The sequence below is a fragment of the Rhea americana genome, unplaced genomic scaffold (genome assembly GCF_003343005.1).
Source record: "Rhea americana isolate MKP2758 unplaced genomic scaffold, rheAme1 scaffold_352, whole genome shotgun sequence".
Taxonomy (NCBI): Eukaryota; Metazoa; Chordata; class Aves; order Rheiformes; family Rheidae; genus Rhea; species Rhea americana.
In genome coordinates this window covers 48,332-76,176 of record NW_028186482.1, presented here as the reverse complement: position 1 = coordinate 76,176, position 27,845 = coordinate 48,332, and the positions used below count along the sequence as shown (strand labels likewise).

The 27,845-nt window shown below is 42.3% G+C and overlaps 2 protein-coding genes across 10 annotated transcripts in view; one reads left to right on the top strand and one right to left on the bottom strand.

Moving 5' to 3' along the window:
* ATG4B (autophagy related 4B cysteine peptidase) overlaps positions 1-17,060 on the bottom strand; it is a 26,350-nt gene extending 9,290 nt beyond the window's left edge. Inside the window, exons 1-7 of one of the 2 annotated variants that reach the window (XM_085311956.1) lie at positions 16,971-17,060; positions 10,138-10,236; positions 9,552-9,623; positions 6,130-6,228; positions 4,895-4,996; positions 3,862-3,934; positions 2,710-2,789 (exon numbers count right to left, since the gene is read on the bottom strand). In XM_085311956.1, coding sequence (XP_085168082.1) covers positions 2,710-2,789; positions 3,862-3,934; positions 4,895-4,996; positions 6,130-6,228; positions 9,552-9,623; positions 10,138-10,236; positions 16,971-16,980 — 535 coding nt within the window. In that variant the 5' untranslated portion in view covers positions 16,981-17,060. The other variant, XM_085311955.1, reaches the window with a different exon arrangement.
* Positions 17,061-17,544: 484 nt separating this feature from the next.
* Positions 17,545-27,845, top strand: part of THAP4 (THAP domain containing 4) — a 43,916-nt gene continuing 33,615 nt past the window's right edge. For 3 of the 8 annotated variants that reach the window (XM_085311949.1, XM_085311951.1, XM_085311950.1), the window contains exons 1-2: positions 17,545-17,842; positions 21,865-23,021. In XM_085311949.1, the coding sequence (XP_085168075.1) occupies positions 17,607-17,842; positions 21,865-23,021 (1,393 nt within the window). In that variant the 5' untranslated portion in view covers positions 17,545-17,606. The remainder of the gene's footprint in view (positions 17,843-21,864; positions 23,022-27,845) is intronic. The other 5 variants (XM_085311948.1, XM_085311945.1, XM_085311946.1 and 2 more) reach the window with 5 other exon arrangements.

Genomic DNA, 27,845 nt, shown 5'->3' with positions numbered 1-27,845 from the left:
AAAAAAGAACCCACAGCATTTTAACTATGAAGCCAAGCCAAGTAGATAAGGTGCCAGAGACTCATCTGATTTATTCCTTGCCCGAGCTGAATGCCATGACACCCTAGCAGACAGGACAATGTAAGCAAGCACCTTCGTTACCAGCAATTTCAACAAGGTGTTTGCCAACTACTAAAGGTCTGAATCCTAGCTCATTAAGGAGGGAATGCTACACCCTAGGTTAAAAAAAAAAAAAAAGAAAAGAAAAAGAAAAAAGAGAGAGAGAGAGAAAAGGGAAAAAGAAAGACTTCAAGGTAAAGTCTCAGGAATCACTCTCAGGAGGTACACTCTAGCTGGCTGTACAGCATTGCTTTCTAATTGAGTGTTTTTTCTCTGCAAAGTATCTGTTATTTTTAAAGATGATGGAACAGACATAAAAGTATTCTTGCTGTAACCAGTCCTCTAACAATGAGCTTAAGGCCTTCTCAGCTTCTTATCTTTAAAAAGTCATAGCACTGTTCTCACAGCTGTTTGTGGTGCAACAGATGTCCAAATTAGTATGAGACAACCTGCACTGAACAATTTGTAACTGCTCCGTATATTTTCTCTTTAGGTGAGAGAGCGTGTGTGTGTCTACATGGCATCTATATGGATCTATATATAGATAGATACATCTATAGATATCTCTATTATATACACACACATATACTATAGCTGCCAGAGGTCCTGAGAAAACTTGAACAGGCATGATTTGTAGTGAATTATCACATTAAAATGGTAAAGATCCTGGTTTATTTGTTGTAGCTGCCCACCTGTTCTGATGATCAGCTGGGCCCAATACAGCTGCCAATCTGGGGCTGTCACCACAGGGTTAGTGCAATGACAACTGCAGGTTTCTTCATCAGGCAAACTACCTAGTAATCCTGCATTGTGATACGAACATATTTAACCCTAGTTTAAGCAGTAGGGAGCACAGCACAGATTAAATCCATCATGCTTCTTTTGTACGTTTGGCAGCGATATTGTCCCACAGCACAGTGGAACCTATCTAAAGCTTCCCAGCAATATCCTGGATTCAAGCAGTTAAGTGCAAACACATTCCAAAGAGTTGATACAGCATCCTCCCTGCTACTGCTTTGGTCAGCTACTGAGTTTACTCTCTTGGTTTCTCTCCACCTTTCTGATGCACTGGATCCCCCCAATCTGCACTAAAATCACCTTTCTGATACAGAGGACTGACTCTGAAGGGATAAATAAATGGATGTTTTTCCACTGCAGTAGCCAAAGGCACTTCCTATTCATCTTGGGATGAACAGCTGCCCACTACAGTATTAGAAACTGAATTTAATAAATGTAGAATACAGCATTAACTTCTGAATGCCCTAAACATCTGTGGACAGTGAAGCATAACATACATAAGCACACACATACAGACACATTAACACAGTCACTTTTAAGTCCTAGAAAACGGTACACCGTGATTCACATTTGAGACAAACAAACCAACCAACCCACCCCCACATTACAAGCTCTATAGAAATGTTACTTGAACTGTTGTCAGTGGTCAACACAAGCCACACAGACAAGAGACTGCAGCATACCCAGGCCTTGCAGCCAGCCTGCCTCAGTTTAGAAGTAGGTTTTTTTCAGGCTGAAGGTGAAATAAACGCAGTTCCTGTCTTAATGTTGGCCCTTACTTAAGCCAAGAACATCAGCACATGACTACTAGTAATTAAGGTTAGACATGCACTTCTGCTCAATCAGATCTTGCATTTCTTGACCTTTCCACTGACACTAACCAGTAAGAAATGCAACTTTGAAAAATGACAACCCTGCACTGTAAGGAAAAACTATCTTGCCCGTTTCAGCTCCATGGCAGCCTAAGCCAATCTAACTGCCATTTGCTGTGATCCCACCGTTAATTTTGCACTGGGTACTGTACTTATTGGTCTGTTTTGTGTGTCATTTCAGCACAGTATTGAATGTTTTGTGCTGGGTAAGTGCCTCATGAGTTACAGTCTCACAAGCACTAGAGCAAGACAGTGGGAGGATGGTGGGGCCAGGACAATGCAGGACTGCAGCAACCAGTGATTCAGCTATTTGGCTTTGGCCGCCTGGGCACTGAAGCCTGAGCAAGCACACTAGGTATGAACAGGTTCCACAGCTTATTATTAGCCTCCAGAGTCATCCTACTGTCAGGAGGAACTAGAAAAGAGTAACCACTCCTTAAGATTTCTCTGGAGACAGCTTCCCTTAATCTTTCTTTTTTTTTTTGGGGGGGGGGGGGTGAGCAGGGGGAAAGAGGTCAATTTTGCTCATTTTCAGAGATCTGTTTCTGCTTTCTTATTCTGCCTAATGGCAGAGCTGTTTCTACCCCACTGAAAGAGAGAGGAAGCAGCCATTTACTGCTTGCTACATGTAGCCAAAACCAGGTTTAGCACTACCTCTCAGGTAGCTCCCAACAATTGTCTGAAGGTCAGCAGGCCTTCTCTTCAGATTCAGAGGCCACAACATCAAGTCAGAGGCTTTATCAGACAAAGCAAAAAACAAAGAGGGTTCCCTGCCCTAGAACAGCAATTCTCACTTGGTTTCAGCATACAGTCACACACAGCTTTAAGACAGGATGTTCACTTCAAGTTTGTTGTGCTCTATTACTATATGCTTCCCAGTTCTTCCTTGGCTTCTTCCTGTCACAAAACCCATCACATTTTACCTCTGTGTGATACTTACTAATTTCTTCCATCACTACAGTGTTGTCCATGGCTACATGCACTGCCAGTGAACTCCACGTATCAAAAGCGGCAAGTTTTCTAGAGGAAAAGTTTTTTTTAAAAAAAGAAAAAGTAAAGACTCAAAGACTCATTACAATACACAAGAATGGTGTTGTACCAAAGAGGAGAAAATCAATTCGAGAGACTGATTTTTCATCAATTATGCTGTAAAGTATGTTTTCACACATATAATGTAGTTGTAGAATTCATTGGCACTAGTTAAAAGGGCTAGAAATATAAATAGGCTGCAAATGGGATCACATCTGTGAATGTGTCTCTCAGCAGCTATTAAATAAAATAGCTCAGATAAAAACCTCTAACTTAAAGTCCCATAACTTATGCTTGCCAGAAAAATCAGCGAGCGTACCAGGGGCGGGGTGGAAATCATTGTATCCCAAATATCTCCCGATGGCCTAAAGCAGACTCTGCAGTATACACCTGAACTGGGAGATCGGTTTTTTGGCAATCACAGTCTGTATCAGGGAGCTCCCAGCTCATCTAATGAAAGAAGCTAGCATAAAGCATAATGACAGGAGGAAGAGTGTTTCCAAGAAGACAGCAGTGGCCAAATATGGCTGGTTTTACTATGTCCCAGTTCATGCTCCAGGACAGCACTGATCCTCTGCCTACCACCAGAGAAGCCAGGCAGCAAGTATTTACGCTGTCTTATGCTCATGCATTTAACGCTTGATGGCCTGTCAGCAGCCCTTTGATGATGAGACATTGTTGTGAGGTCAGCAGAGGCAACTCTCAGATGCTAGCACAGATCCAAATGACGATGATCATCTACTTTGATAGTTGCTTCCGGTCTGATGCAAGAAGTGTTGCATTCAGTTCTGGCAGCAAGCACATGATTTGTGGGGTGCAGAGAGAGAGGTTGAAATCTTCACCTTGAACTCAGTTTTCTCTCATATCCTGCCAGTATGTGAGTAACAGAAAGGCTCTTTTTAAAGTTCCTGCCCAACCAGGTTGATAAGGTCAAGAAGGCTGCCTGCTAACACAGGCCACATTATGCTTCTTTCAATGGGCAGAAGCCTTCAGGCCAGGAGGTATTACAAACCGAATGACTCCACTGCTTTGCTCAAAAGGAAAGGAAAAACTCAGCACTTACTTGAGGACTTGTGCTACTGTGTTTGGTCCATACCATTGGCCTATGGATTTCCCCTCTCCAACTCCCATCTGGGCTGCATTACAAGAAAAAAAACCAAAATAGTTTAGCAAATAATTTCATCTTCACTGTGCCCCTTCTCAATGTGGTTATGAGAATTTGTATTTAATAGGGATGAAACATCATTCAGAAACATTTTGGGTCAACAGAATCTACCCTTTCATGAGGTAGCTTAGCATAGAAATTCATACAACTTACAAAAACAGTCAACTAAAAAGCTACAAGACTGGACAAGGCCTCGAGCAGCACAGCTTTGAAGTTAATGCTTTTTTAAGAGGGTGGTGCTCTACAGAACTCTAACTTAAACCCAATCATCCTTTCTGAAGCTTAGAATCATAGAATAATTTATCTACTCAAAAAGAGATGGGAGACAGACACAAATCCTCAGGAATTGTAAAGCAAACCCTTCCCTAAAGAGACCGTGATACAGAAGTCCAAAAAGCAGTATTACCTCAAAGAAATTTTACTTAGAGCGTTTGATTTCCAGGAGTACCCCCATAACCACTTACTCACTGAAACTGTAATTACCTTAACACCTACAGGAAAAACTGGAGAAGGCTGGTTCTTTCTCTTATTTACCAGAGAAGTTTGTGTTAAATGAGACCCTTTCTTAATTCACTTGCTACTTGTGAGAATTTCTTCATCCAGTAATCATTTCACATTACAAATATTAGAAACATCATCATCTGTATCTGTTTCCCTTATCTTAGTTAACTAAGGCAAGGAAAGTGATGCTGAACACAGCCTAAAGCATTGGACAAACATAAAGGTCTTCACGGAGTCAACAAGAACATCTATCCTAACCTGTAATACAAAGTGGCAGTTCTAGATCAAGCCAGAAAACAAGTAGTATGATATCATATACTAGCTGACCTGCTAGGTTTTTTGGGCTAAGCTGTTAAAATAGGCATGGAGTGATGTTCTACAGTCATGGGAAATCCAGGCAGAATATCCCACAAACTCTTTAGCATCTTACCTATCTGATGAATGGAGTAATAGCTATCTTTTTTGTCGATGAAGGCATTAAGTACGCTGAAGTAATTATCCATCTGCCTCTTCCCTTTTATCCACCTCCAGTCTAGGGCAGGCAAGGGGTTAGGTGAAACAAAACAGGTTATTTATTAGTAACTAGAGACTGCCAGCTACAACAAGCTCTTCTCTGTTCATCAACCCCTGATAAGATTTTCATGTCACCATCTTGCTGCTAGGCATCTGAAGTATTTTCAACACTGCAGAATGAATTTTAATAGAAAACCAAACCTTTTCACAGCCAGAGTAAAGGAATACCACCCATAAAAAGAGAAAACCAGAACATACCAATTCCACCTCTATCCCACAGTCAGGAAATAGGATTAGAATTTCTCAAGGACAGGCACGAACTACATATTCTGTGGAAAATCAGGTGACTTCCTTACAAAACATCACCTTCCACAAATTCAAAGATCATCAATGACTATGACAAAATACCTGATATAGCTGCTTAAAGATCACGCACAAATAAAGCTTTAGAACAGAAGTATTCAGGTAGAAGAAATTATGCTCAGCAAATGAGGACTTCTTCACAGAAGGTTAAAAACTGAACTGTAAACAGGAGTTAATTACCAAGTTGATTTGAGAAGGTTTTTTAAACTTCAGGTGTATATATAATAATAATAAAATTTGGTACTTGCTTGCTTAACTCTTCAATGGATTTAGCTACTATGTCACAGGGCTGTCTATCTGCAGGCTTGGACAAACCTTTGCCAAAATATGAAGACATTCTGAAAATATCTGACAGTTAGCAGCAGGTATGCCAGACTGCTGTAGCCGTAAGTTGAAATACTAAGGTGGTGTTTTCCCCTTATTATGATATGATTCATATTTGAGTATCTCATTATTGAAAGAAAATAAACAGTTCCGCAGGCAAAGAAGAATTTAAGGAGAAGAGCTAGAGCAAATACATTTCTTCCTTTTTCCATCCTCCCGTGTAAAACTCTATCTATGTGGAATAACAGATAGTGGGGGTGAGGGGAAACTACTGGAGAGTTTTTAGTAGACTTCAATAGCCCTGAATCTGGGAATACTCAGGAAAAAGTTACAGACCCCCCAGCAATTCCCAACTGTGTCCTTGGCAATTCCTTATTATGCCCTTGTTATCTGCTCTCCTTACAAGCATTGTACTTCTTGGAGCACACTGCTTTGGAAGTCAATACGGACTGTGCACCAGTTTACCTCTGCCCAAATGCCTGCAGACCAAGGCCTGAGCGAAGATCATCTGGCCACACCGCAACATACAGCCCCAGCCAGTGTCAGATGTAGGACCAGTTCCTCCTGTAATCAAAAGAGGAAGAGAAAACAAATATATAAAGAACTGAACAACAGTACTAAGCGGGAGAGAAAATGAAAGCACTGTAAGCCTGCAAAGCTAGCTGGTTCATCCAAGATATGAAGCTAGGAATTAGGCCTAAGATAGCTCACACATCTAAAGCTAAGGAATAAAAGTATAGTTAGAAATGACCAACTTAGTGACATTCCTCAAAAACACAACAAAAACAAAACACCCTCCCTAACATTAACTCAAAGGTGAGGAAAAAAAAAAAACTTCAAAAGGAAATCCAAGCAACTCAGCTAGAAATACAGCTGAATTCCTCACAAGCATAGCAGTCCTCAAAACTAGTTTCAGATTTCCAACCCAATTCAGAGACATGTTTCTAAACAGAAGCGTTTGTTATAGACCGTTTCTTCTAATGCTCATCCTGAGTAGGCAGTTCACCATGAAAAATAACATCAATCATGAGGAATTCCCACATCATAAGCAGCTGATGACTAGATGAGATTCCAAAGTAAACAGCATAGAATTAAGTCAAAAAAAAAAACACCCTAAACAAGAAACCCATACTCAACAAACATAGTATTAGAATATAAGCTGGATATTAATTCACATTGAAAAATCTGAGACAAAGGTCTAAGTTGAAACTGTTTCCACGACAGAACTTCTAAAGGAAACTGCTGTTTCTCCTCTGAAGCTATGGCTATTATTAAAAGCTTCACAGACAAAAAGTTTAGATGACCACAGCTAGCAAGCTGTTTTAGAAGTACACAGTCAGCTGTGCCTTAGCACAGCTAGTAGAGGGAGCCTCCTTGTAAAGCTGCTTTCTCCTCCTTTTGATTCTAACTAACCATTCCATATGAAGAGCACAGGGAGAGAAAATACCCCAGAAGAACTATTTCATCAACTTCTATTTGATCAACAGATATCTTCTATAGTTTTGCCAGTCATCTATAATATACACTAAAACTGCTAATGTTTTAGTGAATACAAAATGAATACAAGCCATTCCCCTTGCTCTCTCAAGGGCTTACAAGCTTTTTTTTGGTGAGAAGATAGAGTGATTAGAGCGGGATATTTCAGTGGGACACAGAGTAGTTGACAGAAAAGAAAAAAGAGTGCTGTGAGAAGACTGAAAAAGTAAAAAGTTACTGTGCTATGAACAAATTATAGCTTATACTATAACAAGGAAATAGCTCAGGGGAATTTTTCCCTTTAATAACTCACTTCTTGTGGGTAACTGCAGTAGGCCTGCAGGAAGAACTAAAAAGAGATGGATTCCACTTGAAAAGTTCTGCTCCCAATAAAGTGCAAGATCGTGACAGACACAGGTTCAGAAGTGACACTAAATTGAGGGAGGAAACATGGATTTGATGAAGCTGGCATCTATAAAAATCAGGAGCAGCTCACTACACTACCCATACTTTCTGGAGACAAAAGACATTTTCTTTGATGAATCATCACTTTTACATGTGAAGTTATGATCAAGAGTGGATAAAATTCTTTAATTCTAGAGTCTAACATTCAAAGAGAGAGTTTGGTCCACTTTAAGAGTCTTGTAGAATAGGAATAGCCTAGATGTACTATTGCACGTGAAAATTAAGATCACTTTAGTAAACATCATGGGACTAGTGACTTCCAATCTTTATTGATTTGCAGAAACTTAAGAACCTAAGAACCTTCCTTTGCTGCTTAACATATAAAAATTCTTTTTTTTTTTTTTTTTAATCCATGAGTCCTGAAGATACTGGATAACTTCTAAGGAAAGGCATCTAAAAAAAACCGCAACCTGTGGATGCATGCTAACCTGTTAATATCAAACATGCATCCATAACTAATGGCTCACAGACACAACTTTTAATGCCATTAAACAGCATCAAATAGATGTTTCAAACTTACTAGCTAAGTGTTTTCCAGGATTAAAAGAACAGAACAAGACAGAACAACTATCAAGAAGTCTCTTTTCCAAATCTAATCTAACCCACTTCCCCACTGACAGAAGGGGATGACATTGATAGTGGGGACACTTGAAGGTGCATGGAACCCCATTCACAGACTTTCAGATCTATTCTGATAGCCCTTCCATTCGGTACACAAAAGCACACTGCAGAAGAGACTATGCAGGATTTGGGGTGGGGTGGTGGGGGTGGTTTTTGCTTTTTTAAATAGCAGAAATGTCTTAAGGAATAGTGAGCAGAAGCCTGCCTTTGAGTTCACCAGGAAATGCTCCTCCTATTACTAGTCTCTGTGAGTAGCACCCATTTCAGTTATAAAAAAAATCCTCCTCAGTTTAGAGCAGATGCCTTAAGACAGTAACTTCTGTATTATATTTCTAGCTTATATCTCTTTAAGTCACATCAAGTCAAAGAAAGATCATAATTAAACAACTTTCCTCTTCAGACTTATGTAGGACTTTGTTAGCACTAAAAGTGCATTTTTTCCCCCTTGTTGCTCAAGGAAAGGAGATTTCCAGCAGGCTTCCCGCACTCATTCTTGTGTCCTTCCTAAAATTACTATTATATCAGAATTCTTGTTCTCCCTGAGGTATCAAATGAATAAAAAAGTCTACTCTATCAAGTGTATTTCAGATTTCCAGAATGGGAAATGCATTAGTGTCATGCTTGAGGGGACTAATATGAGTTTTTATCAAGTACAGATAAAATCCTTCCAGTAACTGATCCAGTTAAGTAATTTGTTTCAAAAAGGTTTTCTGCAAAATTGTCAGTATCGGATTCTCTCTTGAATCCTATATTACCATTAAAATTCACACAAAAGCTGTTTTGCAGTGGAATAGATGATCATTTTGGTAATGCCCACAGTGTTCAATGGTGTGTATTGTGTCCCCATTCCACCCCCCCAGCCCCCCGGTCAAAACACAAATATTCAAGTTATTGCATCATCTTTGAACCCATTTTTGTTTTTATTACCAGCCACTTCTTAAGTCACATGGGATTATTCTGTAAATCATGAAATAGGCTTAAAGAATGGCCATTGATAAGGCTGACAGATCCTTATTTCTCAAGAGGTTAAAAAAAAAAGTCAATCAGAAGTCAGAAACAAACTTTTACCTTCTGACGGAGCTTCTGTGGAAACATTACTTCATTGTTAGGAAGTGACATAAAGCGTAGTTGTCAAAGAGACTTTAAAATCTCCTCTTGAAATTAGCTTTTCTAAAATGTGCTGTTCATTCTTTGTTTCCACAGCTCGTGTTCACTTCCAATATGCAAACACTCTACTCCAAATGAAGCCACTGGAAATCTCCTTGTGGGACAGAATATTACCAGGAGGCCAGCACATATTTCCAGGAGTTGTCTACAACACTTACCAATGGCAGGAAAGTTCTTTCTGTAGGTGAACCAAAGTCGAGACGTCACATCCAAAAGGATCTCTTCTTTGTCTAAAAATTTTTCAAAAATCAAAAGATGCTCATATAAGGATAGCGCTAGACATATCTAAAACCCTCTGCTCCCCACCTTCACCTATGACAGTAATGTTCCGCTCCTCACTCAGTCTATTTGTCCAAAAAAGCAAAATCTGGCTGAGAAACAAGTGCAAAAGAAACTTTCTCCACAAGGCCACAACTAACCAAAGGGCACCACGGTCAGTTTTGAAGTAGTAAGCCATTTCCTTGCCTCTCCTTTGAGATTTTCCCCTTCTCAAATTATCCTAGCCTCATGCTGCAAGTCTTAATAGAAAACAAATGGTAGTTTTCTGCAGAAAAATATCCTAGAGTTCACAGAAATGGCCAGGCAGGAAGAAACATGGCTGTTAAAGTCTGCATGCTCTGCAAACCAGCAGACTCTACTTTGTACTTACAAGGTCAGTAATCACCTTGCTCCTCTGAAAACAATATTCACTATTAACAAAGCCCTCTAGAGCAATAGAGAATGTCACATTGTCATTTAAGATACCTGTAAAAACACTGTATTTTCGGCCTAGTATCCAAACCGGTTCTTTGGTCTCAGGGAAGTCTTCATACTCAAACCTGAGGGTGTCATAGGTAAGAGTAGCTAGAAAGAGAATGACAAGATTAAATATTTTTCATAGTTTTTCCTTGCTGCTTAAAAATCACATTAAACACGCACACACTCAGAGAACACAGGACAATAAAGGACAACTTACAGTCAGAGTTGCAGTGATCCAGAGGTCCCTTCCAACCTTACCATTCTATGATTCTGTGGTTCTACGATCCAGTAACTTACATGCAGAGGATCTGACAAGGAGCTAGCAAGAAACTTTATCACTCACAATGCAACAATAAAGTCAGTAAGGGATAGAAAACTGATAAATCCATGGTTTAAACCTAGTTAGTCTACAGTAAATTCCAGACGGGGTCAGCTCCAAACTCCATCTAGTCTGGAACTGAGCAGGTCAAAGAAAACATTAAGGATTTTAGCTGGCAGCTGCATTCTGCTGTCTGCTTCCCAGCATAGGTATCATTGTACACACCAAAATGATCATCAGCACTTTGGACCTAGAGTTTAGGTCCTCTTTTCAAAGGAGCTAACTGATTGAAATCCTTCTTCCAGAAGACATAACTTTCAGTGGTGTAATAAGAAAAGCACAGACTACATTAACATGGAAACCAAATCTTGCTTCTAAAAATCAATCCCTCTTGTGAGGCACTGAATTGAGCACAAGTCATCATTGATACTGAAAACAGTCTGCAGCTGAGAAGAGCTGTCCTTTACAGATGTCACACTGTAAGACCTGAGGAATACAGAGCTGTGTTGAAATGTATAAATTCACAAGTGATGGGCACACCTTGTATCCATTTTACTGTTTCCTTTCACAACATGACATTGTTCAGTGCCTATATATCTGCCTCTTCTTACACAAGGGCACAGCATTGCCCATTCCATAACAGAACAACTCAGCAGAACTGCCAGACAACCCTAATCAGGGCAGCTTAGCCCTTCATGCAAAATGCACAAATAGAGGAAAAATAGCTAGATATGCTATGCTCTGTTAGGTCTGCATTCGTCTATAAGGTGCTTTAAAGTGGTCTGGGAACCCTGGAACCAAGCCTTTGGGGAAAAAAAAAAAAAAAAAGACTGTTTTGAAAGCGTCTTTGTAAAGGTACTAATTCTATAAGCATCATTATAAAAACAAATCACACATTAAATTTAAAGCAGAATTAAGCTAAACTGCTCTCTAACTGTTAAAATGGCTATTGAAAATACTTCTAACAGCAAATTCAATTAAATCTGCGGTAATCTGACATGAATTTAGAACAGTGCAACAGACTACATGCCCACAAGTTCCTTATCCCCATCTTTTTTTTCCATTTTTTTTTAATACCAAAGGTCAAAGAAAATACTAAGTAGTAGCAGCAAGACACAACCATTAAGACCAACTATTGTTAGAGGAGGAACCCTTGCGATACAAACAGAGTAGGCTTACAAATCCAAATTTTAATTAGACTGTGGCCTTAACCCTAGTACAAAAATTTTCAAGCATATTCCCCGTGTGAACTACTTCAATACAGACTCTACTTCAGCCACATTTAAGACTGTATGGGCCACACATTTCCATCCCATCAGGTAACTTCTCAACAAAAAGCTAAGCAAATCAATTCTGCTTGCACAGAGAACACTAGCAAAGCAATGCAATCTTCTCCTCTCTAAAACATTTTAGCAGTTAAATTAAGAACATTTTTACTGTATAGCCAAACTTTAAGCATCTCCAATGAGCCACAGTTTGTATGCCTGTTTTTGCTTAATGGTTTGTCTTGCTTTGTCTCTTTCTTACTCAATGCTGGTGATGTTCTTCCAGGAGAATTAAAAAAAATAAATAAATAATAAAAAAAAAAAAGCTATGATTTTTGCGGATATTTTCAGGTGCAGGTCACTTTCTACTTTCTCCCTTAGGTTTCAGATGCTTCCCTACGGGATGAAACATTATAGGCCGATTCTGACAGCTTGAAAGTACACCTATAGTTATGGGGTTTTTTTGGGGGGGGCGAGGGGGGAAATTTAGTGTGTCACTAGATATAATCTTAACATAAAAAAATGAAGTTCTCAATTAGGTTTTAAAGATGAAAAAAATTGGCTAGTTTATTTTGTAAGTTCTCAAACTTGCCATGAATCATGCTCAGTCTGAATAGTCTCAAGTAGCACAAATAAAACCACTGAAACAAGGATGCTACAGACAGAAACTATTCAGCTACTCATCATTCCCCCTTTCCTTTCCTAGTAACATTTCCTCACAGCCTCAAATGTCACATCCTCTGCAACTTCATTCTTCATAGAGCACTAGATCCCGAACAAACACATGCTTTGCAACTGGCAGGTTCATGCATGGAAGGGATATGCTAGAAAAGAGCTGCTGGATTCTTTCCCAATCAGTCAAAGCTGCCACAGCAAGGGGTCAGCAGGCCTGATGGATCTTCAGGCCACCTGCTGGACCGGCTGGGTATTCAGGGAATGCAGAGCATGTAAAGAGTGCCCCAACACTGCACCTTTGGCAAGAGAATCCCAAAGTCATACTCCTTCAACTGGATGTTCTACATCAGCATGCAGTCCTGTTGGCTACACCTTGGCTCTGTGCAAAGGGTGTGTTTCTTAGGTTCTGCTTCACATTTGAAAGATGCAATTAGATATTAAGACATATGTTGCTTCTAGTGTGTGCGTTTTCTTTTTTAAAAAAGAAAGAAAAAAAAAGAATACTAGCCACCATCTGAAAAAGCACAGTTGTTAAAATACAGGAGCTAAGATTTCAAATTGACAAGGATGACATTTCAAGTGATTGCTCCTAGTTAGTTTTAACAATGTTATAATGGGAGCATTAAATTCATGCAAGGCTGAAGCTGCCCATTGCAAACATCTCTCTTCATATGCTCTGACACTTTCTCAGAATTTCATCCATTGTGCTGTCGTCCAGGCTCAGCCTGTCCAGAAGAGCTAAATATTTTAGCAAGTGGGACCAGAATAGTTCAGATAGAGTACAAAGGGGGTTGCAGCTCACATACAGCTTTTGTTTCCTCCTAAACTCAGAGGCAGAGGGTCTGAAAATAAATAAAATTGCAAATTTACCAAGCAGAAATCCTATTTGAAGATACTCTCCTAACAGCTTCAAAAATCAGGTGAGATGAGCAAATTTCTCAGACAGCACTCCAAAATTTCTCCTTCCAAAAGCCCTGAATGCATTTAAAATACTGACCTTTGAGCACCTATGAAAGTAGAGCAACATCCTTGGCAGAAAAATCCAGGTGCACATCAAATATGACGACTCAACTTCCTTCAATGCACAGTGGATTTTTAGTTAAAAAGGCAAACATTTAAATCCTGCAAATCACTCTCAGAAAGGCAGACTCTCTTTCCAGGAATCTCAAGCATGCTGTGAATGATGCAAAGGTAGGCTAGATCTTTGCCTCCCTATCCACACACCTTGCACAAGATCTGCTGTAGTATCCCGGAACAGCTTCTCATCCCACCTTCTCCTTAAAACACCCTGATAGGAAAGCTTTGCACATGCCACTTCAGAAAATCTCTATATTAAGAAACTCTGATGTAGACATTCAGATAAAAGTAAAATAAATATCAGCACTAAGACTGAATATCTCAGTTCTCCTATTCATATTTTTTTAAAAAACTTTCTAGTTATAAGATAATAGACAAAGGCATAAAGCTGTCTCTTCGATGAAGCACAACGAACCAACATTTCATGGTGTTGACAGCAGACATCCTCAATATCAGTGACCTCTAATATGAGTTTGCTAAACAGAAGAATGCATGGCGGCCTATAAGCACACGCAAGGTTACTGAAAAGCTGTGTCAGTATCACCTTGTCAGAGTGAGAGAACAAGAAAAGCTGTCCTAACAGTGATGAAATGGAATCAGTGTAGTGGGTGAAATCTTAACTCCTTTCTTATATTCTTAAGTCGTACAATGAAAATGCTGAGCTAAAAACATTACCTTAGTTTGTAATAAACTATTGCATGAGCAAACATGGCAGGACTGCCAGTTGTAGTGGGGTAGATGTTCGAATTTTCTGACGTATGATGTCAAATTGCAGATGTCATGCTAAAGGAAACACGTAAGCTTAGAGTAAGTATTAGTCCTTAATGGCCATGCTAATTTTACCTATTTTACCAAAACAAAAACTATTTGTGTTTCCTATCAACTTAACACATAATAACAACAAACAGTCAAAACTTTGATGACTCAGATAAAAAAAAAAATCACTTGCTGTATTTCTGTGTTTACACTGCAAAATAGCTGATGTTCACTCAGGCATAAATCATCCTGATTGCAGTCTGTCTGCACAACTTAGATTTTTGTAGAATTTTTTTAAAAATAAGAAATACTGAGGTAAAGATTTGGAGTACCGTACTGAAAGGAAAAAAAAGGAAAAAAAAAAAAAAAAAACAAGGTTCGTAATGCCTTCCCCACCCCCCTCAAGATGCTTCTTGGGCTTCCCCCACTCTTTGGCAAGGCTTCTCTCTTCTACACTGTAACACTTTGCAAGCAGTGCCAGAAACAGCTTAGAGACATTTCCCCCCGTCTTTCAGTCTCAAGTTAACACTGCCAAAAGAATCAAAAATGGGGCAGAAAGTCATCTCTGTCAGCTGACAGAGATATACCATCAAGATAGAGTAGAGAGAAGGAAAGCTATCAGATATAGAATATATATAAAAAAAGTTAAGAAGTTGAACTTTTTGCATTAAATTTCATAACTTAAAAACACTTAGAAAATAGGCAACCGTAGAACAGTTTAGGCCTTTATTTCTGGCCTTTGTAGAAGAAAGATTAAACCTTTTCTTTCCCCTAAGCCCCTTCAAACAAGATAAACCTGATTAAATAAGGAATAACAAGCAGTTAAATGACAGTCAAGGAAGAAAGTTAGTCAACTGGAGAACAACTTTCTCTTGGAGGCCCAGAACAAACAGTTCAAAGTCTGCCACTAAGATCCTCAGACCATCCCAGAAACAGTGCTGGAGAAGGCTCTTGAGCTTTCATTCCTTTACAGCCCAGAAACCGACACTGTTCTGCATACAGGAGATTCAGCTGAGTGAATCCTGAAGACAGTCCTACTGTCTTCTTAGCAAGGTTTGCTTCCCTTGCAGCTAACAAAAGGGGAAAGCAAACACATGCACTCCCTCAGGGTATGTTATTTCATCTGCTGGAATGTGTTTTTTTCCCGGGTATGAGAGACTAGGATGCAACAATGTGCAAGGACACACTAGACAGTAAGTCAGGGTGCTATCAACTGTACTATAACAGTGCCTGCATCAAGGACAAAAATAAAGATAGCAGTCCCATGGCACAGGATCAATGAATTTGCTCCACATACATCATACATGTTCACATGCCCAGAACAGAGGAGGAGCTCACACAGCACAGGAAAACTTTCACCACTATGAGATGGCACTCATCTATGCACACGAGCGACTACTACATGAAGGCTAGAAGGAAACTAATATCAATCCAGGTCCTAAAAGATTTTTTTCCCCCCCTCAAACAACAAAGAAATCTCTATCACAAAAAGCTATCTTGGCACTCTCAGAAAAGGTGATAAGCAGCCACAGAGAGCAACCATGTCATCTTATCCCTACAAGTAGTACCTCTACAAGAAGGCTGCTATCCCTTGTGAGCAGAGCACAGAGAAAGCTTATGCAGCTATTGTTTATGCCCTGTAATTTGTTCCCAGGACATCATCCTGGTAGCACCTTTAAAAAACAGGAAACAGCTCAGCACTTTTTAAAAATGATAAAAAGACAGGATGGGAAGGATAAAAAGGTTTTACTCAAGGTATCAAACAAACATACTGATGGAAAGACTGCCTTTTAGCCTTTACCTTAGTTACAGAAGCAAGCAGAAAAAGAGCTCCTTGGTGATTTTTTTTTTTAAAGTGTGTTGAGATAGTATACTCCCTCAAATAGCATGTACCCACCAGACACACCCCAAACTCTGAAGAAACATGGGTTCTGCAGAACCAGAAATGCTGCTTCCAGAAGCATGGTGATGACCAAGCTAATGACAAACCACCTACAGCAGGAGCAAGGAAGCTGCCATTCCAGATGCATGCTCAGTGCTTGCAAAACTGCCACACATAGCCCAGGAAAGACAGAGGAGAGTACTTTTTCAACTCAGCGTGAAGAGTTGCACACACACAATCAGATCCAAAAAGCTAAATTGCAAGAGCCTGTCAGAAGCAGGCACAACACACCAAGCACCTCAGAACATCTGAAATAGTTTCTCCTGTGGACTCAACACTACCTGACTTGCCGCTACCTTCTCCTAGAGTCAGGGACAAGTGTTTCTTCCAGAAAGTGATGCAGAAACGTCTCCAGCTTTTTGGAACTGGTGTCTCAGCCTTTCCTCCCAATGACAAAAGGCCTGGTGCACACGAGCCCAGGCTCTCCACCTGCCACCACTCAGCCAGGGCCCCCAGGGGGTTTCTGTCAGCCTGGACCCTCTCCCCTTGCTTCAGCTGGGTGATCACTGCCCAAGGCAGCTGCAGGCAAAAGGATAAAGCCCCCACGCAGCCCACCAGCGGCCGCCGCGGCTCCCAGGGTAAGCTCCCCCAACGGAGGCCCTGAGCCCCCACAACAACGCTGCAGGCCTCGAAGGGCCGCAGTGCAGGGAGCAGGCAGGCAGCCGGGCCGGGCGCCGACACACAAGTTACCGCTCGCTTCTGAGGGAAAAGAAACCGCCTTCCCCTCCCGACCCGCCACCTCGGGCCCCCGTCCAGGCGGTGGCACCACTGAAGGGAGAGAAGGGGCAGCTCCGCCACAGCCCACCTGCGTCCATCGCGGCAGCCAAGCGGCCCCGCGGACGGCTGCGACCCCTGCCTTCTCCACAGACATATACGCCCTGGCACAACCTAGCCCGCTGCTTCTAGGGAGCGCGGCGCCCGTCCAATGAAAGCGCCTCCTGCCTCCGCTATGGTAGGCTGTAGAGCTTGTCACGTTTAGTTGCGCCGCGCAGCTTCCTCCTGGTACTGGGGGCTGCCATTTTGACGTACGGCAAAGGCCGGCTCCGAGGTGAGAGGCATTTAGTCGGCAGCGAAGCTTAGGTCAAGAAAGGCAGCGCGATGAGGCGTAAGCACTTTGCTCTTTCTTGCATTACACCCGCGAGAGCAGCCCCTCACACATACGCTTGGGGAAATTCCGAAATATGGGCGCGACCATCGTGTTGTACGGACTCTGCTGAGTCCCGCCCCTCTTTTTTCCAACAGGGCAAATCCCCCATTCACGCCCCTTTGAGAAACGCCTCTCAAAGCACATCAGGCACGCGCTGAGCTGCTCGCAGGAAGCCCAGTGCCTGGAATCACTAAAGAGGCAAGCGTATGGGGCCGCCGGGGACCCTTCTGCCCTAAGCGACGGTGGTGTACGGCTGAGCCTCAGCCAAAATGGCGGCGCTCAGTGGCGGTCGCCATGTTGGTTGACGGCAGTGCCGTACAGAAACCCCTTCCCCAAGGAAGAGGGGCAGCTGAGGTGACCTGGCTCCGCCATCTTGTTGTACGGCTGGCCTCGGCCCCTGTGCTGGGAGGGGTGGGAGGAGGCTGGGGAACGGGCCCGGCAGGGCGGGCGGAGATGGTGATCTGCTGCGCCGCCGTGAACTGCTCGAACCGGCAGGGGAAGGCGCACAGAGGCACCGTCTCTTTCCACAGGTAAGAGCGGCCACTGGGGCCACCCCCAGATCTCCCGGCCCAGCCTCGTGGGCGCGGGGGCAGCGTCAGCCCCGGTCGCCCGCTTCCTGCCCCGCCGCGCCTGGCTCGACGCCGCCGTCCCCCATCCTCCGGGCCAGGCCCAGCCCTGGCCCTGCGCGGTCCTCGCTGCCCGCAGGTGCCGGGTGCCAGGGGCCGGCGCCTCTCTGGGCCGCGCCCGCTACCCACCGGGGCAGCCCCGGCCCCTCGGGCACCGTCGCTGCCGGGGCCCTCGCCGCTGCGTGGGCCCGCTGCGCTGCGGCTGACCGACTTCCTTTGTCAAAGCGCCCCGATGGGCCCCGCATCGCTGCCCGGGTCGGGCGAGACCTCTGAAGGGGTTCCCTGGCAGCACGCCTTGACTGACCAGTCTGTTGGTTCACCGGGTTCGTTCTCAGACCCTAAACCCATTGCTTAGCCTTGTCCCTGTGACTGGTTGTGTGGTCACACAAATGCCCTGCTTTTCCTTGCAGCTCCTGCCGAGCGGTTTGGCCCTCCACGAACCATTACGTTGCAGGCAATGTATATTCTTGCACTCTTCTTCAGTAGTTCCCAAGGAGATGTAGCGACTTGTGTAACTGTGCTGTACTCTTACAAGACGATGAGTGGCAGGGAAACTGTTGAGATGCCATTTACCTTTTGCATAAGCATAAAAAGTTATCAGGCTGCTCTTTGAGCTGGTGCTTTGGATTTTGATCTCATGAGATGGCTAACGTTTCCCTGCTTTAGTTTTGTGTACCAATTTTTCCTTTGGCATATACCATATTTGCTATAAGCAGATTTAGGAAAAGCTTTATTAAGGATGAATGATGATAATTTTTTTTTCTATTTTTTCCCTTCTCCTCCCATCCCCCCAAATTTAAGAAGTAGTCACTGCTGTCATTTTACATTTAGAAACCAAAGAGCCCATTGCATATGATGCTTGTTTATAGCCTCCATGCTGGGGGGGAGGGCGCTTGTGCCCAAAAGAGGGACTGCGATAAATTTCACTTATGTTAAATGCCACTGCTGTATTTCTGCTATTCTGTCAGCAGTTCTGTGAATCTCTTTGTACATCTCTGAATCTGTGAACAATAGAAAGCTGTGCTTTGTTCTTTTGCAGTGTCAATAATAGCCTTTAGGTTTCTTCTTCAATCTCTTGCAAATTTTGGAACTTATTTTGCAGTCTTTTGATAATGCAGTTTCCCCTGTGCTTATTGTTGCCATTTAGAAATACACTCTGTAACTTTGGTTAAGGTAAGAGAATCTTCTGGGGTGCTTGTGTTTGCTTCAGACACTGGCAGCTCAAGTGGGTGATATGGACCTAAGACTATGATTGCGTGTGTTTGTTTATTTATTTATTTATTTAGTCTCCATAAGTCCCTATATTGGTCTGTGCTCCTTCCTTTTTCTGTTTATAAGAAGGGCTTATGACCTCATCATTTATGCCAGTGTAGGTGATTCCCAAGGTGATTTGATTGAGTGAGTTTATTTCAAAAGGGCACCATGTTCAACTACACTAGTTTTTCCTCTGTTGGAATTTTTCCGAAGTGCAGTATGGAAAGCCTCTGAGCACCTCTAAAAAGTGATTGTGTTATGTCGCTGCCTATGTTCCTTTTTATTGAGGAGTGGTGCCAGCAGTTCAAAACAAGTGATTGTTTTGACACTATTAAATAGGGTGAGTGGAAATGCTGCTTGTTGGCACTGAAGCATTTTTTGTTAAGGAATTTTTACATCTTATTAAATATTCCCATAATGAACAGTTTAAAATACAAAAAAGTTTTGAAAATAGTGGATGCTTAATGCATTAGGCAAGTTGGGATTTTTCAGTTTTTATCATGCATTTTTGTCCTTCCTAGTTTACAGGCAACTTATTACGTCGCTTATAGCATAAATAAGCAGAAGAATTATCAGTTGTTTGCTAATGAATAAGGGAAACAAAGCTTACTGGTTTTGCCCTTTTTGCAAAATAGTGTTCTTAACAGAAGAAATGGATATTGAATATTTCAGCAAAATAATCCTCGAACAGCCATAACCTGTTAAAAATGGCTTTCAAGAGAATTTGTATTTCCTAAACTTACAAGCAAGTGGCACAAACTTGATTCCAGAAGTGTGGATGAGGAATGTGGAAGAGGGGATAGGCTACATGGGAGGATTATAAGAATGTTGTCAGAGTATGTAGAGAGAGACAAGGAAGGCTAAGGCCCGTTTGGAATTAAGTCTGGCAAGGAATGCTAAGGACAACAAGAAGGGCTTCTTCAAATACGTCAGTAGCAAGAGGAGGACTGGGGAAACTGTGGGCCCACTAGTGAATGGGGTGGGGACCCTGGTGACAAAAGATACAGAGAAGGTAGAGTTACTGAATGCCTTCTTTGCTTTAGTCGTCACTGCTAAGGGTAGCCCTCAAGAATCCCAGAGCCTGGAGGCAAGGCAGAAGGTCTGTTGAAAGGAAGACTTTCCCTTGGTTGAGGAGGATAGGGTTAGAGATCTTCTGGGCAAGCTTGACATCCACAAATCCATGGGCCCTGATGGGATGTACCCACAAGTACTGAGGGAGCTAGCGGATGTTGTTGACAGGCTGCTCTCCATCGTCTTTGAAAGATCGTGGAGAACTGGAGAGGTGCCTGAAGACTGGAAGAAAGCCAGTGTCACTCCAGTCTTCCAAAAGGGCAAGAAGGAGGACCCAGGCAACTCTAGGCCAGTGGGGTTCACCTCCATTCCTGGAAAGGTGATGGAACAGCTCATTCTGGAGGTCATCTCCAAGCATACAGTGGAAAAGAAGGTGATGAGGAGTAGTCAGCATGGATTCTCCAAGGCGAACTCCTGCTTACCCAATCTAATAGCCTTCTCTGATGGAATGACTGGCTGGATAGATGAGGGGAGAGCAGTGCATGTTGGGTACCTTGACTTCGGCAAGGCTTTTGACACTGTCTCCCCTAACATCCTCCTAGAGAAGCTCAGGAAGTGTGGGTTAGACGAGTGGACAGTGAGGTGTCTTGAGAACTGGCTGAAAGGCAGAAGTCAGAGGGCTGTCATCAGTGGTGCGGAGTCTTGTTGGAGGCCTGTGGCTAGTGGCATCCCCCAGGGCTCCATACTGGGTCCCATCCTGTTCAACTTCTTCATCAATGACCTGGACGAAGGGACAGAGTGCCTCCTCAGCAAGTTTGCTGATGATACCAAGCTAGAAGGAGTGGCTGATACAGCTGAGGGCTGTGCTGCCATTCAGAGAGACCTGGACATGCTGGCGAGCTGGGCAGAGAGGAACCTCCTGAGGTTCCACAAGGGCAGGTGTGGAGTCCTGCACCTCGGGAGAGAGAACCCTAGGCACCAGCACAAGCCGGGGGCTTGCTGGAAAAGCAGCTCTGCAGAGAAGGACCTGCAGTGGAGTGCTGGTGGATGAGAAATTGATGATGAGCCAGCAATGTGCCCTTGTGGCCAGGAAGGCCAGTGATCTCCTTGGGTGCATTAGGCAGAGTGCTGCCAGCAGATTGAGGGAGGTGATCCTGTCCCTCTCCTCAGCCCTACTGAGGCCTCATCTTGAGCACTGCATCCTGTTCTGGACTTCCCAGTACAAGAGAGACATGGACTCTCTCCAGTAGCTCCAGCGTAGGGCTGCGAGAGCTGGGCAGAGGAGGGAATCTTATCAATGTCTGTAAGTACTTGAAGGGAGGATGTCAAGGGGATGGGGACAAACTCTTTTCAGTTGTCCCATGTGACAGGACAAGAGGCAATGGGCAAAAACTGAACCACAGGAAGTTCTGCCTGAATGTGAGGAGGAATGTCTTCACTGTGAGAGTGACAGAGCACTGGAACAGGTTGCCCAGAGAGGTTGTGGAGCCTCCTTCTCTGGAGATATTCAAAGCCTGCCTGGATGCAGCTCTAACATGCTGTAGGTGACCCTGCTTGAGCAGAGGGGTTGGACTAGATGATCTCCAGAGGTCCCTTCCAACCTTACCGATTCTGTGAAATGCCGCTTATCTTTTCAGTTTTTTTTTCTGTTTGTTTTTCAGGTTCCCTCTAAAGGACTCAAAACGTCTGATTCAGTGGTTAAAAGCTGTTCAGAGAGACAACTGGACTCCTACCAAGTATTCATTTCTCTGCAGTGAGCATTTCACCAAAGATAGTTTTTCTAAACGACTAGAGGACCAGCATCGGTTACTTAAGCCCACTGCTGTCCCTACTATCTTCCAGCTTGCTGAGAAAAAAGGGGACAACCTGGATTATGTCAGAAATAGAAGAAAAATAGCAAGCCAGGTATCACTGCATGATGGAGACCAATCAAGGGAAGGAGGCTGTGAGGTAGTTCAGAGAACCTCATCTTCTGATCAGGACTTTATGGTAATGCAAGGGACTGAAGAGATGGAGGAGGTGACTTTGCAAGCTGAAATTGGGTCAGTTGCTGAGAATGAAGAGAGTATCTACAGCCAGCTGGAAGGCCCTCGGAGAAGGACGTTAGGGGATAATTTAATTGCAAAGCCAGGTCCTCAGAAAAAGCTTGAGAGAGCTTCTGTAGAGGATTGTCCTAAAGCCACTCGAACAGGGAGTTGGATGGCAGACAGAAGTGGCATATCAGTTGATGACTTCACACCTCCTGCATCTGGTGCTTGCAAGTTCATTGGCTCCCTGCACTCTTACAGCTTTTCCTCTAAGCATACCAGAGAGAGGCCATCCTTCCCAAAAGAGCAACTAGAAAGGAAAAGGCCAAAGAGAGATGTGGAACCAAGCTGCAGTAGCAATATCATGGGACGTGATAAGACTTTAGCAGAAGGCTCCCCTACTTCATCACTAACTGCAACCCCTCAGAAACCTTCCCAGAGTTTGTCAGCATCCCCAGCAGACCTAACCCCTCAGCCTGCCACTGAAGCTGTGGTTGGGCAGAAGGGTGACACAGATGCCAATCCCATGTCAATCAATGAGGTCATCATGTCAGCCTCAGGAGCTTGCAAACTCATCGACTCACTCCACTCATACTGTTTCTCCTCCAGGCAAAGCAAAAGTCAGGTGTGCTGTTTGCGTGAACAGGTAGAAAAGAAGAATGGAGAGTTGAAACTTTTAAGGCAGAGGATCAGTCGCTCTGATAGTCAAGTCAGGAAGCTGAAAGAGAAGCTAGATGAACTGAAGAGGATCAGTTTCCCTTTCTTGAGCAGTCTGCTATCACAGGACTGTGGTCAGTATCTCCAGTATCTTTGTATTGAGGCAGAATTCAACATTTTGTTAAAAATAAGAGAATGTTTAAGTTAGAGGTAATAAAGACGCAATGAGTATGTTTTCTGAGAAAGAAGTAGTAGCTTTTATTAGCCCCAAAGATGCAGGTGAAAGAATTAGGTTTGGGGGCACACCTGCCATTTTTTTCATATCCCAAAGACCTATTCATTTTTTTCCTGCAGTATCAGCTGTCTGTTAAAAGATATTGCTTCTCTCTCTGGACTCCTGAGTCAATGATAATGTGCATCATAAGGTTTCTATAGGCAACTCTTGATATGGAACAGGAAGTCAGGTCATGGTGTTAAGGACAAGTCTTCTGATGAAATTTTACTTTGAAAATTTGAAATTTTACTTCTTTGGAGAATATCTGTAAAATTTGCTGATGTATTAATGAGCTGTCATTAGCAGAAGGTGTCTGGGAAACACACCATAGTGTTCCGTATTGATATAAGAAGTACCTCCTGTCTTACCTTTCCTATATTGCAATCAATACTTGGGATATATGAAATCTGCACTAAGTGGAGTAATAGGAGTAAAATATGACAATGCTGTAATATGTGTTGAGGATATTTTCTTGACCAAAATACTGCCTTCAGTTTGATTGCTTACTCCTCAGGGAAGTGGAAGAAGACAGGAAATGGATAATATAGTGAAAAGAGGTGGGGCGTGACCTCTCTCTCAGTGGAAAAAATTGAGACCCCCTAAAGCAGAGGGGAACTTGGTGAGGGATAAGATAGTGTAGAAGCTATTATTATGGAGAGGTTGAATCAGGCCTTAGCCCTTTCTATTACAATAAATAGTCATTTAATATACTTGAATAACAGCTGATAAACTCTTACACAATGTGTAACTCTAGTCACAGGTTGTCATTCTGGGGAAGAATTTAGTAGGATTCAAAATGGACTGGATGTTTGTATGGCAACTGAGAGAATCCACAGTTATCTTATGATGGATATGTGGTATAGGGGTTTCTTAAAGTATAAGGCACCTGCGGATGGTGAGGTATGTGGAAAACTCCTCGTGGTAATTCTTTCCTCAGTGTACATCATGAGTTTTTTTTTTTTTTTTTCCACTTCTTTCTCTATAGCTATTTAGTATTAACCACTGCCAGAAGCATGCTTTTGTCACAGGCAGACACTTTCTCCAAAATGTTATAACACATCTACTTCCTTGCTCAAGTGCAAGAAAATAAACTCTGTCAAAAGTTCTTGAAGCCTGATGCCCAACAACACTTTTTCCTTATGTTTTTATGTCTTTTGTGTGGAAAACATGCACTTTGATTTGGGTAGAGGGGAAAAGATTTGTTTGTTTATTTTATGTCCATGTGGAATTGACATAGTCTTCTTACAGGTTGCTTCTGGTCTGTATTCGCTGTCAAGAAAATAACTAAAAACAATTCTAGGTTTCCATAATAGCGCATGTGTGTGTGTCTAGCTTTGTTGGAATACCTGCGGTGAAATGCTCGCTACAAAAAGTGTGTTGAAGGATATTTTTCTTTTTTTAAGTAGACTTGGTGATTTTTTTGTTCTTCCTTAGAAGGTATATGTTCTTATATATATGAGAACATAAGAATTACATAGTAAGAGCATAAGAATTACATATTCTATTTTCCAAGGTCTTTTTCTGCTATCTTTTATCAACAAAACTAAAAATCAGTATGTAGAAATTCATCATTTCAGTGGTTATAACTTGGTACAATGGGAGAATTCTTATTGATAAAGATCTTTTAGCTGGTGATGTTTTTAAAGAGCTTGTTAGTGAATGACTTTTTATTCTTTATTTAGTCCTGTTGCTCTTTTGCTTTACATCTTATTTTGTGCTCATAATCATAGTTTACAGCAGTCAGAATATCTTCTTAAACGCAGCTGACCGCTGCTGGGCAGAGTTGATTTCGTGTGTAGATGCTAAAGTTTACTGTGATGCAAAACTGAATTGGAGAGGGCTTTTTGGCTTTCCAAAATTACATGCAGGTAACATGCATTAGCTTAATAGTTATAAATAATTGTCTGTATTAGTTACATTTCCATTGTCCTGAAGCACATGATGACTAGATGATGTGATGTTATTAGCTGAGAACCTGAAATTGTGTTTGTTTCTTAAGATAATGCCTTGGGGAAGAGAAGTGTAAGTAAAAACTCAGTGTACTGACTTTGAAGGTTGTTACTTGTTTATATCCTGATTCCAGTATGCTGCTTACAGACCTGTTCTTTCTGTTGCTTGGCATTCAGCCACTTCCACAAAAACATAAGCAGGCAGATGAGCTTTAGTCCCATTTGTGCTACCTAGCTACAGTATGAAGCCTTGTTACTCTATATATTGCTAGTTATTCCTATATGGGTTGGATGCTGTGATTACCAGGTAGTTCACTGAATTTGGCCCATGGATCTTTATAGCGCACACTGAATTCTGAAGGCTTTCTGATTTTCTTGTGTATGCTCAGATAACTTATACCATCAAGCCACAGATAAGCAAATATGAGACTGGACGGTTACATCGTTTGTCTGGAACGCAGACAAATAGGATACGTTCATGTGCAGCAGAACAGTTGTTCTTTAAGGGTAACTCCAAAGCTTATGCTGAAGTCTGCTATAGATCCTTTGATTTCTGTTATGTGACTCTAAGCTGGCACACATTAAGTGGCTCTTCAGAAGCAACATTTTGGTAACCTCTGTGCTAAAATCATTCTCAGCTGAAATTTTGCTCCAGTTAAGGATATTTGTTTGCTACATCCAAACTACAGGTGATTGGTAAGAGCAGACTTCTGCAAACTACTGTATAGGCAGTCCCTGCCAGGTACGCCTGAGAATCAGTTACTCGGACTGCATGAGTCTGGCCCACAAAGTACTCAACCTGGCACTGTGCACTGGAGCTGTGTTTCCCAGCCTTTCCTAACAGAGTGATCGACTAACTGATTTTAGGAATGTCCCTGGGCTGTTTTCTGTGCAGCTGCCACAGTAGCTTTTCCCATGCTGAACTTCCAATTTACTTGCCTGTTTGGCTAGGAAACCATTTCTGCTTGTTTTGAGGGCCACCTTTGATGCCCGTAGACCAAAGATGGAGAAATACTTCACAGAATGTTGTTGGGTATGAAGTACAAGGCAGGACAAGGTTAAATGCATCTTCCCAAGAATGGAAGGATGCGTAAGTAGAAATTACGGAGAGTGAGAGCAAGCAAAGAAATAAGGAGCCAACAGCCTGGAGAAGGGAAGTGGAAAAGAGGATGCCCTACAAGGGAATGGGAGGTTATTCTGAACAATACTCTCCTGCCCTGCATGGCTGCTGCCTAACTGTCTTGTTCTGCTTAGGCAGTAGCCATGCAGGGTAGGAGAGCACTGTCTTGTTCTGCTTGGAGGTTCCTCAGCATCCTATTCCCCCCGTGCTATAATTGAAAAGAAATTATGCTCTTTTTGTATCACGTTGCTGTAGCACTCTAATTTTTTTTTTTTTAAGAAAACTACAACTCCCAGCAGGCACTAGGATGACTTTTTTACCTACTCATGAGATCACTTCCTTTATAGCCATCTTTGCAGTCAAGTGCAAAAAATTTTCTGGAGAGCAAAGGTGCTTAGAAAGTTGGAGTGAGCAATATAAAAATAACTGCAAACTATGGCCAGCAGTGCAGCAAACACAGGTATGATTCAATGTGGTTAAAAAATATGTATTTATCAGAGAGGTAAAGCTGTTAAAATTTGATGGTTTGCAGCTATGTGGAGCCTTTTCTAAACTCCATGTTTGCTTTTGTGAAGGTCATATTAAAGGCAGTAAAGTTTGAAATACAGATTCACTTGGAAAATTATTAGAATTTTGCTAAGAATCTATAGAAAATACTTACTTCCAATTTAGATTTGTTTTTCAATGCTTGTGAAAAATCTTGTAGAAATCTGGTTGTGTTTAATGCTTTTTACAGCTGAATGAAAGCACAGTTAAGTAACTTTAGGTACTGGCAGAAGGAATCAAACATGAAAGATCTGGTTTTGTGCGGGGACAGAGTCTTGTTGACTCTTTGGTGATCTGTGGGATCTGAGGTAGTGCTCTTCATCAGGATGCTAAAAGGTTTTTGTCTGTATTACAGAATACAAGTAGCACAGTTATGTTTCTCATTGTGCAAAGAGTTGTGGGGTTGCATGAGGATGCAGGATGCTATAATCTCCTCCATCATGATGGGACTTAAGCATTGACAGGTCCCTCTCAAGTTTAGCCTCAAAACTGAAATGTTTGTGGTGGATATAGTGGTCTTTTCAGTTTCAAAGATGGGTTGTCAAAAAAAATGCCTCATCCTGGGCAGGCATGTCTAACTTGGCAGTTAGACCTAAAGGAGCTAGGGGCACATCTGTTTAGGGAAACCAAGAGATTCTCTTTTGCTGAAATAGCTCCCACACAGGCAATCTGTTCAGAAAATAATGGCCATATTTCCAAAGTGGAATATCTGTTTTGAATACAATTGCATTCAACCTGGGATGACAGGTGCAGACTGCAATTTTTTTATGCCATCTGCATGGTGAAATGGACTGAACAACTAGATCAGAAGGCAGGTCAGTAGACTAAATGGGTGTTACAAACCCCACGGGAGAAGATAAGATAAGACTGAGATTAAAGTGTCAATGTATGTGTACATAGGCCACGAGTGGGAATGAATCTGTGAGAAAAGTAGTTATGAGGAAGACTAGGTGGGACTTAACATCAGTCATTGCCTGAATGCATGCTGCTCTGCAGAAATGCACTCACTCATCATTGGAACAACAAGTGTGCAGGCACTGACCTAACATGCAGCAGCTCTCATCCTGGT